Source organism: Branchiostoma lanceolatum, chromosome 11, assembly GCF_035083965.1.
Source record: "Branchiostoma lanceolatum isolate klBraLanc5 chromosome 11, klBraLanc5.hap2, whole genome shotgun sequence".
NCBI classification, from domain to species: domain Eukaryota; kingdom Metazoa; phylum Chordata; class Leptocardii; order Amphioxiformes; family Branchiostomatidae; genus Branchiostoma; species Branchiostoma lanceolatum.
The window spans coordinates 18,225,234-18,238,785 of NC_089732.1; the positions used below are offsets into that span (position 1 = coordinate 18,225,234).

Here is a 13,552-nt window from a genome sequence, read left to right on the forward strand (position 1 = left end):
GTCAACATAATACTGTACTCAGTTTCACACCTATTGAATTCACAACCTTAGGAGAACAATAACAATTGTAAAGTGATAAAACAGGTGTCAAAATATCAATCTCAGTTTCAAGATACTACAGTTTCACACCTATATCATTTCACAGTCAGACATATACTGAATGATTTTACAACTTAGGCAGAACAATAAAAATTAGAGGGTGATCAAACATTTTTGCTGTATACTGCTGTTTCCTTTATCTTAGCATGAATTGAGTTTTGATCAGAGTTTGTAAATACTAAATAAAATCATGGTTTATAAAAAAATATTGCTGTTTCCGTAATATCTTAGCATCATTAAGTTTGGATCGCCGTTTGTCCTAGGACAGATTGCGATCGCAATCTCTACTAGTAGAATCGGCGATTGTCCTAGGACAGATCGCAATCGCAGTCTGTCCTAGGACAAACGGCGATCGCGATCTGTCCTAGGACAATCGCCGATTGTCCTGAATCGCCATCTCTACTGTGACATATATTTCAAGTACCCTATCGGCAGTGCAGCGGAAGAATAATTCATTCACAGAATAACTGTTGGACGTAAAAACAACAAGTTTAACTTTGCTTCCCTTGTGATATGAGTTTTGCGGCTGCAAAATCTTTATAACGGCAGAAAACGAGCGGTAAACAACAGCATGTTTCGCCCTTGAAACATGGCCGCTACTATCACGGATCAGGCGCAGTGACAGTAAAATTTGCAGCATATTGCATAACGAGGATTACGATCTTTAAAATGCTACTGTTAACATGTAAAAAATATTACAATTTGGGGAGATGATAGACTTCAAAAGCAGTTTGTATTTTCAGTGGGCTCAATTTCAAAAATAATCGTAAGAATTTCCCAGTAATGCATTTTCTACTGTCAACATGTAATCGGTAACTTCTTAGTATGTGCGGCCTGAGACGTTGAGCTACTTTTACAGACGAGCTCTGTTCAGTATTGTGGGCCCAACCGCACAGGGCATAGGGAGTGAAATATAACAAATAAGTGTACATTTTGTATGGTTAAGTCCCACCCAAATTACAGTAGACTGTTCCAATGACCTACCATGGCCTCGCTGGCGCCATCTTCAATCTGCCCAGCTGTCAAAACCCAGCACAAACTGGCCAATCTTACCACGATTTTCGGCAAGTCATCATTAAAGTTCGCTGTCACCATGGCCTTGAAAATGAGGTGGTCGTTATCAGCAACATATGGGTTGCAAGCGGTCCCAAATCTAGCTGTTCACAACAGCAAGCTATCACCTGGTACAAATTCCTTATGCTTGTGTCTATGGGGAAAAACTTTTGGACCGTCAAAAGTGGCCGACCTGGTCGCTGGACAAAGTTTGAATGTATATTTTGTATAAAAATTGAAATGCCACTTGTTTCTCTATCAACTGGTGCCAGACTATTTATCGATCAGAAGAGAAAGCCGGAGCTAGCACAGGATGGATTGTATGCTTTTGTTACCAGCAACACTAATGTCCCACATGGCGTAACCCTGCTGTTTTATTTTCAGCCTTATCACTATTTGCTAAATGGTAAACTGATGGTAAAATGTGATAGATGTTTAGTCCTCTTCTTTGCATCAGGTGTACCATCCAATACCTGCAATGGATACTCTGCCAATCAATTCTCCCCTGCACCCTCACCTGCTGTGGGCAGCCCACCAAGTGCCAATGTCATGTCGCCCCCTCAGACTCCAAGCAGAGTCTTGGGTCAACACCAACCTAAAGCCATTCCAGGTCAGTTATTCTTTTTTGGGTCAGAGCAGTGTTACTGTTGGGGAATGATAATGCAGATTGGGACATGAAAGGTCTCAGTGTTTAAGTGATATCCCTCACTGTACCAAGAGTTTGAAAGTCTCATACCCCCTTGAATTGTTTAGTTTCACGTCTGAAGACCTCCCTGAACTAATTACTGATGTGGCTAATGTGCAAGGTCTTCTCTTACCAGTAGACCATTGCCGATACACTTTTAAAAATGATAAAATTCCAGCTATAACCAGAAGACAAGTATATTTTCATTTCATACCTGTTACTTTTGATTTGGCAGCTCTGTCACCTACTAGCCTTGGCGGGGGACTGCCTGCTAAGCCAACTGCAGTGACCAGGCCGTCTGCAGCCACCACTGCAGAACCACTGCTGCTGCAGCTGCAGCCAGAGTCGCAGCAGCAGCAGCACCAGCTGGTGGAGCAGGAGAACCAGGTGCCGACAATAGGACTCAGTACAGCTCACACTGCACACCACATGGTGCAGGCAGGTGATGACAAGACTCAGGACGCTGCAGGTCTGCCGGAGGAGAATCAGAGGCTGGAGAAGATCAAGCTGAGGATGGTGCCTGGTGGTGCAGAACCTGTTGTTGTTTTGGAGCCACTCTCTCCTAAAGTAAGATTTTTTCTTAGTGACATTTTGTCAATATCCAATACTTGTGCAGTACTAAATGATCGTGTTGTGTGCTTGAGTTAGTTGGGATTGTTTCTTTCATTAACCGTCTCCCTCCCCTCCATTCTCCAGACAGGTTATGACTACAGATGACAATGGATGTAGCAACACAGCACAATGGTTAAAAAAATATGTGTGTAATGATGCAAGAGGTGTAAAACCACCCAAGGGGGCACTCACAAAGATCAAAGAGGAGATCAATTTTGTGTCAAGGGGTTTTTCAGAGTATGTGATAACGTTATTGCATTTTTGTATGTTGACAGGACAAAATGCTTCTTAGTAAGAGCAGACCTATGTCGTCTAAATCAGTCGATGCACAGAGTGCTGCACAAGCCTTTGCTTTTGATGACAGCACTTCGCCAGATGAGCATTCATCGAAGGAGACAAGAATCTCTCTCAAGAGGAAGAAAAAATCAAAGTCTCACCGAGAAGACAAAGGCCGCTCTGTGCCAGAGGTCCGCTACAACATCATCAGTTCACCTACTAAGGACTCTCCCAAGCTTACTCTGAAGGTGAGTGCTTGGAGTGTTATATAGTATGGCTTTTAGTGTCAAGGAATATTGCAGGGCATTCCATGCATTCATTGGTAAGGGATTTTTTTACATTTTATGGCATTTCAGCCATTATGCATTGAGACCAAAATTGACAGACTGCTTCCTGCTGACTGTATCTTTTGCAGCTTATAGTACTAGTGATTTCCACTTATCTGTAAATTATTTTCAAAAACTTATCAAGGTCAAGTATACAGGTCTCAATAAATGAATCCTAACCAATCGTTTAATGAACATGCACTCCCAGAGTCCCACACACAAACATGCACACTGGTGCTCACACGAAGTCCCCCCTTTTTTGTCAACCCATAGTTAACTGTTTTTCTTGAGCTTATAATGCAAAAGAATCCATCAACACCAGGGGCCAAAGAAAACAATGCCCTTTTTCATAACTTAACAGGCCTCAAAATTTTCCCCTACTGTCCCAACATTGTCCCAAAAAAGGATTTCAACTGTCTCAAAGTGTCCTTAAGTGTCCCAACGAGGGCAAAAGATGCGAGCTTAGTGGTGGTATAGATTCAGTTCCAGAGGTTATGTTCATGTTTGGACCTACATTGTATGTCTAAGTCTGGACCTGAAGTTCCTGAACCCAAGCCATTGCATATGTGGTGTGTTAGAAATATTTTTTTGGTTATTTACAAAATTGCATATTGACAAACATTTTGCATGAAATTTGAAAAAATATACATGCAAAATTTTATTCAGTCAGTAGTAAATACAAAAGCTCTCAAACAGTGCAGAATAACAACATGTGATTGCAGTTTTGCAAAAGTTGATAGGGGGCGTTGTGTCATTCTCGCGTGTTATTGCGAGATCTAGCGAGAGTTCGCAAAACTTCCAACATGGCCGCTGTTTGTTTTAATTTTTGGCCGAAATCGCGGAAGTTTTTATAGATTTTCGGGGCGTTTTTAGGTGTATGTAAACAAGTTGACTATGGATGGAACATTTCCCAATGCAATGGAAACGGAGGCATCTTTACCACAAGATTTTGGTAGCTCACAATGCTATCTGGGTTTAGAAATAGTTGTGCCACGCTGCGGCAGGCGGCCGCACTTGACGATTTTCCAGCGCAAATTGCACCATCTATGGAAGGTTTTAGATGGTATACCGTATAGAACAATTAGGAGAATAAACATGAGACGTGAGTGCTAGCTGTTGTGTTTTGTCTAGCACTGAGTTTTTTTCTTTTTTTCTAACTGAACCGAAACTGGTCTGACATAATGCTACGCATCCCTAGTGCCGAACACAGATCAAAAGCGACCAGCGTGGTTGCGAATCGGCCCAGAAGCAACTCGCAAATCAGATTTGGCCTGCATTCTGGGAGCCGAAAGCCGGGACGTGCACCTGACTAACGCATGAAGGCATGGCATGCTGTATGATGAGAATTTTTTCTGTTGTTCCAAATATGTCCCAAATTGATTTTTTAGTTGTTCCGATCCACATTTTGTTGACCTCAGGGCATCGTTAATTTCTAGGCTTGCTTAATGCAAGTCTTGGGTTGAGTCTTGTTCTGGCACACAGATGTTTCAGTATTTGGACCTGCACACAGAGCATTGATTTGGAACACAGCCCTACCGAACACACAAACTTACCTGGCCAGTAATGCAGCAACATACTGCCATTTCAAAGTTTTTGGAAAACGGCACAAATGTATTCCTAGACAAGAATTTATTAGGCATGAAAGGTGATAAAGACACACATGTATCTAATTATGTGAACTCTGGCAAAATTTGGTGAAGGGCTGCAAACTTTATTTGAGGTGTGTGCTTTAAACAAGAAAATGCGGTAGTCACTGAGTCAGAGACCTCACAACAGCTAACTCTGCGGTGTTCAGATATCCTGCTGATTCTGATAATATTTATTTCTCTGTAGCTCTCCAGGACAGTCATCTCGCCCAAGACTGGGCAGCAGCTGAGGCCTAGTGAACTGGCAACACATGACAGGGAGAAATTTCTGCATACCACAGAGACAGACAAGTCTGGGAAGGGAAATGTAGAAAAGGCAGTACCGGAGGTTATCACTGCTACGAAAGCAGATATTGCCGAGAAACCACCAGCACAGGAGACTGTTGTGGAAAAAGCTCTTGAAGATAAAGTCAATAAAGGCAAAGTAGCATCAGATAGTACCAATGCAGAAAAGGCAGCTACAGGGGCTGCTATGTGGAAGGAAGGTATCACAAGTGAGGAAAGAAAAAGGAAGGAAGGTACCAGTCAAAAGTCTGACAAAAAAGAGGACAGTCTTCAAGACTTCATTGTGAACACACGGCCATCAAAGGCTGATGGGGGGAAGGTAGAACATGTGGAGCAGAAGAAATTACAAGAAAATAACCACTCTACAGCAGAAGTAGAAGTAGTAGGAATTTCTGATAGTCCGGCCAGCCCAAAAGTCCCCATGAAAAGTGCAGTGTCAAAAAGCAGAAGTCAGGGAGAAAAGATTGAAGCATCTGCACCCGACGATGGCACAGTAGGCACACCAAAGCCTCACATGACAAGAAGGTCATTGACCACAAGTAAAAGAGACCCAGTGGCTGTAGTAATGCTTGAGAGGCTTGGTCCTGGAAATGATATGTACAGCAACATCAAGAGCAAACGAAGGCGAGGGGTAAGAGAGTTGTTAGACTAAATGATTTTTTCCAATACATTTGTATTTGTGAATGTATTTTGTATACAATAGAAAGAGTCAGCTTTTACACTTAAGTAATAGGTAACAGAGAGTTGATACAGTTAAGGTAATTTTAGTTAGATTTGATTATTCAAACCAACAAGGCCAACACTGCATGTATGTTTCTTCAGTTGTTTTTTTTCTAAAAAAATCAGAAGCAACAATTTAAATTGGCATGGCCTAAACTGGCAAATATGTAAGGTTTTTGAGATGATATCTCTTAAAACCTTTAGCCAATATTTATTTTATAGGCCACAAAGTAAAGGGAATTTGCTAATACCATGAACCTGGAATCAAAATTAGCCATACACATTGTCTTTCGACATTTTGCAACTGTCTTATACTGAGCTTATGAATGTGAAGGTTACATGCAGGTCACCTGGGGCCATCTGAAATTGCTGCTTTCCACATCAAACAATAAACTTTTGCAGATTGAGTTGAAATTTTCTTTTCCAATAATTACCCATTTAAAGAACCATTTTGTACAAATGTATTCCCATGTGCTTTTGAACTATAGTGGTAGTTGGATTGCCTCCTACAGAGGGAGACTTACATTTCAAGTCTGAATTGGGACATTTTTGGTCATTTTACTATCCATCCATTATTGTTGTCTTTTTTTGAATGACTGTCTTGTACTGGTGTAATTCTGAAGCTTGTGGATAAGTAATGTAAGCTTTTGTTTGTACCACATTCTCAGATACAGCAAGAAGAGAGGTCTGAGGAAGTGCTGCATATTGTTGAAGCACTTGTACCTAACCAAGAGGAATGTGCTGTCAGAAGCAGAGAAAAGTCCCATAGTTCTTCAACTGCACATGACCAGGATCGCCAAGTGGACATGGATTCTGGGGCAAAACCAAAGGCCAAAAAACGGAAACACTCTGATGGTCAAGAAGGAGCAGACATAATGGACCTTGATAACTTTCGAGATCCCTTCGAAGACATGTACAGTAGCATTAAGAACAAACGACGGAGAAAGGCATCTGCCAATGCACTGAAGGCCATGGAGATTGGCAGTAAGGATGAGGACAGTGGTGGGGAGATTGTTGTGAGCAGAGACAGAGAGGAGAGAACAGCTGCTGTCATGGAAGAAGGTCTGAGACTTTATTTAGATGTCCTTTAGACAAAGTCACTTTTCATAGACTGTACCCCTGCCAACCAAAGTGTACCGATGATCTCCAAAACTATCTACATTAACATTTTCACAATCATAACATGTTCAAACTAGAGTGCCACAACATCAAACCTGCCCAAAATAATGCTGACCTTCACAACTGACATATAAGTATAAAGTTGTATCATTGAATATGCATAAATTATATGAGTTGATGATCTTCTCCACCGAAATAACACAGGTTGCCTCCAAGTACCAGAGTTATCAACCCAGGATTGAGGTGTTCAACAATTTGTTTTTGACTGGAACTGTCGTAGAGTTGAATTTGTTGCTACCTAGTACTGAAGGGGCAGCCTCATGACTTGTTCACTTTTAGACGTTCACTTTTACTTAACTTTAAAATGCCACAACTATGAAATTTGGGTCATTTACTGCTATGGTATTATAATATTTTGTCATAAATTATGCAAATCGGGTCTTAATTTGCATGATCGATATCAATGTTCCTTATTTTCTCAGTTTTACATATCATACGTTTGAAAGTCCCCTGATAAGTATACATTTTGTAAATCAAACATTGTATAGCCAATTTTGTCACGACAATAGTTTAGAATACAACTTAGTTCATGTGTACTTACAGTTGCCCGCCTAAGAAAGGAAAAGAGAAAGAGGAGAGAAAAACGAGAGCAGGCCCAACCTCAGCTTACAATGGAGGAGTTGATGGAATCCTCCACGTTTAAGAGGTTCACATCATTAATGGATTCAGTCTTTGAATCCTCTGAGGATATGGAGCTTGACATAGATGTTGGTAAGTATGAACAAAATATAGACAGACTGACCAGAGTGAGAATTGGGTGCCAAACGGCTACTTCAGAGTGCTACATGTAAAGGTTAAACAAGAAATGCTTTAAAAAAAAGCTGGCAACGCCACTGTTATAATATATTATATTTCACGACGCTCGTTTTTATTTGAATGTACAAATTGCTGAGGCCAGCCTTTATGATTTGATATGAGCCAAATTACGGGCACCATCAATGCTTTCTTCATTTTCCCACACCTATTATTTTTCACAAAAAATGCATCACAACATCACTTATGGGTTTTGACTTAGAAGAAGTTATAGCAATGGATGGCCTAAAAAGCCCTAAAAAAACGGCTGTCGAGACTACTTTCAATTGTCGTAACATCAACCTGAACCTACCACAATGACTGTCCCAACAAAATAACATAAGAGCAAGCATGTCATTTTTACCCAGTGTTTAATCCTAACACAGAGCGGGATGTGAAAGGACAAAGTGCTTGGAAACCGCTACAGAATCGCGAGGCCAGCGACTGCACAGAAACAGCCCAGTTCCCTGTCTCATACTTTGCACACAACGTGTGCAATTCTCATACGTAATTATCAAATGCCGCTATGACTTGTGCAGACCTTGACACACTAAGAGAAATTATATTGACTTCTGTAATGCAGATGATGATGACGATGAAATTCCTGCGGACAGTCTAATTTCCAAGACTGTTCTAAGTGAGCTATGTGGAGAAGCTGCCAAGCTGAAGTCAATGGGGGTCATGAACCAGGTAGCAGCAGAACGTCTGGTGCGGCTGATGAACATCCTTGAGAGATATATTCGTGATGGAGCTAAATTGCAGCCACTACTTGCTCAGGTAAATGATGGCACAATGCATTCTTTTTTGCTTTTAGATCACTTTAAATCATACTGCATGTCAGCGTACTGTATGTTGTGTCTTGCAACAATGTAATAAACCATCCATTCATTCATACATGTGTATATGTGCATGTACCTGATTTTTGTGCAGTTTGTTTGAGCTGACATGTTCAGAGCATTTGTTTGAAACCTCATTCAGCAGTCATCTTTCTTTTGGTGCTGCCAGAAGGTCATGATACATTGTAACTATCCTTTTGTACAGGAGGAAGGTGGTGAAGAGGAGCAGCGTCTGTGGAGAGAACTGACCTTTGAACGTGTCATGAGGTCTGCTGACTCCTGCCTCACTGCTCTGTTCATCACTACATCAGCTAAAATGCCAAAGCAGGTATGATAAATTTTGTTAAAACATATGCTTGACTTACATGTACTATGGCATGGACTATTTTGAACATTGTGTCTAGCTGTTTAAACCAAATAATTTCTGCTAATAATCACACCACGGAAGAGAACAAATAACACTTTATGTGTAGCATTTCCTCTATAATGAAAAGTCATTCAATCTTTGCTGTTGCGTGGTAGCTATGCTCTATAGAGCAGTGGATAGCTCGAACAGCGCATTATCCGCTGTCTAAATTTTGCTGGGGACATATTCGTAGCTAACTACAAATAATGCGCTCTAGATCATCAACGTCCATTTTGAAACTCTAATTTGTACATGTAAGTTGTACGTTTCTGCATGCTCTACTCTACATTTGGGGGTACAGTTATGTACATTTTGACAAACTGAGAATGATGAATTAACCTTCTCCCTGCTGCCAAACTCTCTGTAACCAATAGCGAATTTGAACTTTATTCACCTTAAAATCGGTGGCACAACGCTTCCTGTCACGTGTGCGTTACATATCAAATCAAATCAAATATGAACAATCAGAAGTACAGAGGTATGCTTATTATGCTAGGGGAAAAAAAAATAATGATAACAATAGCATAGTAATGGTGACAATGATATATCCGTATAGGTGATAACAAGAGGTCGTGTATAAGAACATGCTGTCGCTTGATCTAAGATAGTAGGCAAATTAAGTTGTGTAAACAAAACATAAAGTTTCGAACAAAACATAATGTAGTTGAATTAAGTAGTACAAAATACAACTTAAAGTCTTGAACCAAACATAAAGTAGGCAAATTAAGTCGTATAAATAAAACTTAAAGTCTTGAACAAAGCATATTGTAGGCAAATTAGGTCGTATAAAACAAAAGCTAAAGTTTTGAACTAAAACATAATGTAAGCAAATTAAGTCGTATAGAACAGAGCTTAAGGTCTAGGACAAGACATAATGTAGGCAAAATAAGTCGTATAAAACAAAACTTAAAGTCTTGAACGGGACATAATGTAAGCAAATTAAGTCGTATAGAACAAAACTTCACGTCTTCAGCAGAACATAATGTCGCTTAACTACAGATAATTTAGTGAGAGAATTGGGTGCCAAACAGCTACTTCAGTGTGCTAAAGGTTAAAGCTGCACGGAAAGGTGGCTATCAACAAAACATCTTTAGGCAGTTCTTCTCAAGAATAGTAGTTTGCAGTAGTTGTTTGTTCTTGATTATAAAAGGCAGACATAATTCTGACACCTTTGCTTTGTCAAGTTTTGGTAATTACTTATATGTATTACAAATAATTTGTCAACAGGTATTCATTGAAGATACTATAGAGCGGCTTGTAATGTATGCGAAGTTCCACCTCCAGAATACAATCTACCCTGAGTTTGATCCTGTCTACCGGACACCAGACAACAAAGGTATGAATCCAGTTGATGAACTGTGCTAAGTAGTCAAAAACCAATGAATGTACTTCTCTTACTAGCTTTCATCACAGCTGGTACATTCATTATTTGGTACTACAAAAAAATACTGTCATGAATGTGCGCTGGACTTTACAATGCTGAGCGATAGCTAAGTAGTGCTATGTTGATTTGATTATATGGATGACATCCACACTTGCATCAGTTTCCGTCCGTTTCCCAAACAAGGTTTTGGACCATACTGTAAATCGTACAAAGCAGCTGAAAATGAGCAATTATATGCCATAAATTACTTGTGTCGTAGAATGCCTAGTCAATTCCAAAATCAAAGAACAAAAATGAAGAATCTGTTATTCATCATACCATATTTTGTGTGTTTTTCAACCTTCCTGACCACCTACATTGTATAATGAAGGCACCTTTTTTTTGCCAAACTTTTCTTATTCGCACGTTCGCATCAGTTTTGGGCTAAGCAAAGGGTGTCATCCATGTAATCAAATCAACATGGCCTATTGATTGCAATGTGAATTATTATTGCAATGTGGATTCAGTCTGTGTGTCGTTGCACCAATAACTCAGGGAATTGTGTGTGGAAATAACGGCTGTCGGAGTATTCGCCACAGCCCGTGCTGCGGGCATCAGTCCACACCACTTCGTCTGGGGCGATGTAAAGTGTCGGCGCCATGAGAGACACCCCGTTGAAGGTGTGCAGCAACCTGTCCCACCGTTGAAGACGTGCAGCAACTTGTCCCACCACACGAAATTTGTGTGTGTTCCGACGAAGTGAGCGTAGGGTATCGAGCATGCAAGACACGAAGATCCGCCCCGGAAGTACGCAGGCTGACACAAAGACTAACTTCCCTATCAGTAACTGCAGCTCTCGTTTGGAAGCTTTCTGTTTGGGAAGCCACTGGCCAACTAACTCTGACACCTCGTCTAATCTGAACCTAGGTACGCGCTGAATCATGGCTACTGTGTTGAATTCTATCCTAGCCAAGTCATGGAAGTTGTTGGTGAGACGGCCTTCTTCGGGGCTTGCTTCAGTCCTAAATTAAACAACGTCGATTGTAAACTTGCGATGCCTCTGGCGCGATGGAGGGGGTCTCGGCCCCGCCGAAATCATTGAGGATATTAGTAACAGCGTGGCCCTTTTGTTTCTCAATGGAAGTTACCGCGTTCGTGGTAGTTTGACATTGATAACTAGCGGACGTCAAACCGAATGCGACCCTGGTGTCAACGTAGAAGTGATCTCGCCAGCAATAACAAAGATAGCGATAATCTGCGGGGGCAACTGTCTATAGGCCCTACTCAGGTCGGTTTTAAACTGATCGAGGTCCACTACCAAGCGACGTTGATCACTGTCGCGCTTGCTTGGGAACGGTCTGTAATGGGACTGGGTAAACAGGAAAATGGAAAGGGTTACTCTGAAACGGCCCCACCAAGGCGCTGTGTTGCAGTTCAGCGGAAATGAACCCGTCAAGGTGTCCGTGGAAGGCATTGGCTGAGAAGCGATTGTCGTGTGAAAGTTGCGCCGGCAGAAAGCACAGACAAGTGTCTTTCAACAACAAGCAGGTATGTTAAGGTTTGATCTGACTGGGATGCGTGCTCCTGCGTAATTAGGCACGCCGGTCCTTGCAACTGCGTTATACAGACTAATATAATGTGGTCCCCCGCCGGAACAGGGCTGTTGAGTGAAGCCAAGGGGGGCTGGGGTTGGCACGAAAGGACAGGTTGTTGTAGGGACAGTCTACTCTAGAGTGGGCGGATTCTATGATCCGTTTCAGCAGACACATGTTGCACACGTATTTCACCTGGGTGCCCCAGTGTTGGTCCCAGTGGTCTGACTAATGCGAGCAAGCCTTGTTTTGGTAGGGGCCGCAGTATCGGGGCCTTGTGCCGGCGTGGCCTCGAGCCAGACTGACCGGTTGTCATGGCGACCTGGGACCCGTGGGGCTGCTTGATGCCAGCACTTCTCGGTTGGTGGGCCCCAGCTGTTCTGTAATATCTCTCTCTAACCCCCTCAACCTCGTCCAGATCAGACCAGCTGAATGCGCCTTTTTCCGGCGCATACATGATTGATGCGTACATTCCTGCACGACTGGCCACTCGTAGTAGTTGGCGTCATACATAATGTTGCCCAGAGTTGTTAACTAGTTACCTAGCTATCTGGGCTCCGCCATCGGCTGGAATCGCCTCTGTAGCGCCGACTCGAGCCTCTGTTGTCCTTGTGAGACGAGCACGCCCGATGTGGGGACTCTTTGCGGAAGAGAGTCTTGCTGGATTTCTGACGAAAGCTTGGTTGTTTGGTCGGCAACTTGTAGCGGGGAGGAGAACGGGATGGGGACCGTGTACTTGAAGCGAAGCTATCTCGATCGCAGTGGGAAGAAGAGCGCACCTGGCATGGGGACTCGTCCCAGCTGAGAGTCTTCCTGGATTTCCGTCGGAGGCTTGGTTGTTTGATTGGCAACTTGTACCGGGGAGGAGAACGGGACGGAGACGGTGCGCTTGAAGCCCTGTTGTGAGCAGGGCTGTCTTGGTCGAAGTGGCAAGAGCGGCTTGCACGAGGTTGGTCTCTCTCTGCAAGTGGACCCAATAAGTCGGCAATACTCTTAACCACAGATTTCATCAACTCGTCGTCGGCCTGTAGGTCGTGAATGGTCTTCCCGGTGTCCGCTTCTGCTTCGCTCAGATCTGACCATAAGCCCTTGGTGAGCTCTTTTGTGCGACTCCTGCGACGTAGTCCCCTAGGGAACAGCGACCCCTCTCGTCCCGCCGCAGCAGGTCGAAGTCGTCTTCGGACCGCTGTAGGATGCAACTAGGACCGCCGAGATTTGGGCGGAAATGGTTTGAGATGTGATGCAGACGGGGGGAGCACGCGCTGACCTGCTGGAGACCTTTGTTGGGGGCGGAGCTTGTGAGGCCAAGTCAATTAACAAAAATGACCACGGGGACATTTTTCTACAATTATTCTTCATCTCTCCTCAGGCATTCACATGATTCACCTACATGTAATATGGAGAAAGCAAGTGACCAATCACCATTATCACCTTGATCATGTTACTTCACAGGCCTGTGACAAGTCACATCAGCCATTGGTCATAAATGCAGGAAATGTATACCGCTCGCCATCTTGTGAAGTGATGGTTGGTGGGTCCTTATGACCAATTGTGGATGTTACGTGTCCATAAAGGCACATGATGAAGATGATTGGTCACTTGAATTTTGAGGAAGACTGCAGTAGGATAGTAAAAAATTTGATGCGCTAATTTTTTTTTTTAACAAAGTCTTACAGTTACAA

General features: G+C 42.6%; 1 protein-coding gene and 1 long non-coding RNA gene across 3 annotated transcripts in view; one reads left to right on the forward strand and one right to left on the reverse strand.

Moving 5' to 3' along the window:
* LOC136444474 (uncharacterized) overlaps positions 1 to 13,552 on the reverse strand; it is a 456,752-nt gene that overhangs the window by 338,262 nt on the left and 104,938 nt on the right. The gene's annotated exons all lie outside the window — the stretch shown is intronic.
* LOC136445288 (nipped-B-like protein A) overlaps positions 1 to 13,552 on the forward strand; it is an 87,695-nt gene that overhangs the window by 14,501 nt on the left and 59,642 nt on the right. Inside the window, exons 7-15 of one of the 2 annotated variants that reach the window (XM_066443208.1) lie at positions 1,610 to 1,762; positions 2,073 to 2,404; positions 2,725 to 2,973; positions 4,885 to 5,613; positions 6,371 to 6,764; positions 7,425 to 7,592; positions 8,257 to 8,450; positions 8,715 to 8,837; positions 10,143 to 10,251. In XM_066443208.1, the coding sequence (XP_066299305.1) occupies positions 1,610 to 1,762; positions 2,073 to 2,404; positions 2,725 to 2,973; positions 4,885 to 5,613; positions 6,371 to 6,764; positions 7,425 to 7,592; positions 8,257 to 8,450; positions 8,715 to 8,837; positions 10,143 to 10,251 (2,451 nt within the window). The remainder of the gene's footprint in view (positions 1 to 1,609; positions 1,763 to 2,072; positions 2,405 to 2,724; positions 2,974 to 4,884; positions 5,614 to 6,370; positions 6,765 to 7,424; positions 7,593 to 8,256; positions 8,451 to 8,714; positions 8,838 to 10,142; positions 10,252 to 13,552) is intronic. The other variant, XM_066443209.1, reaches the window with a different exon arrangement.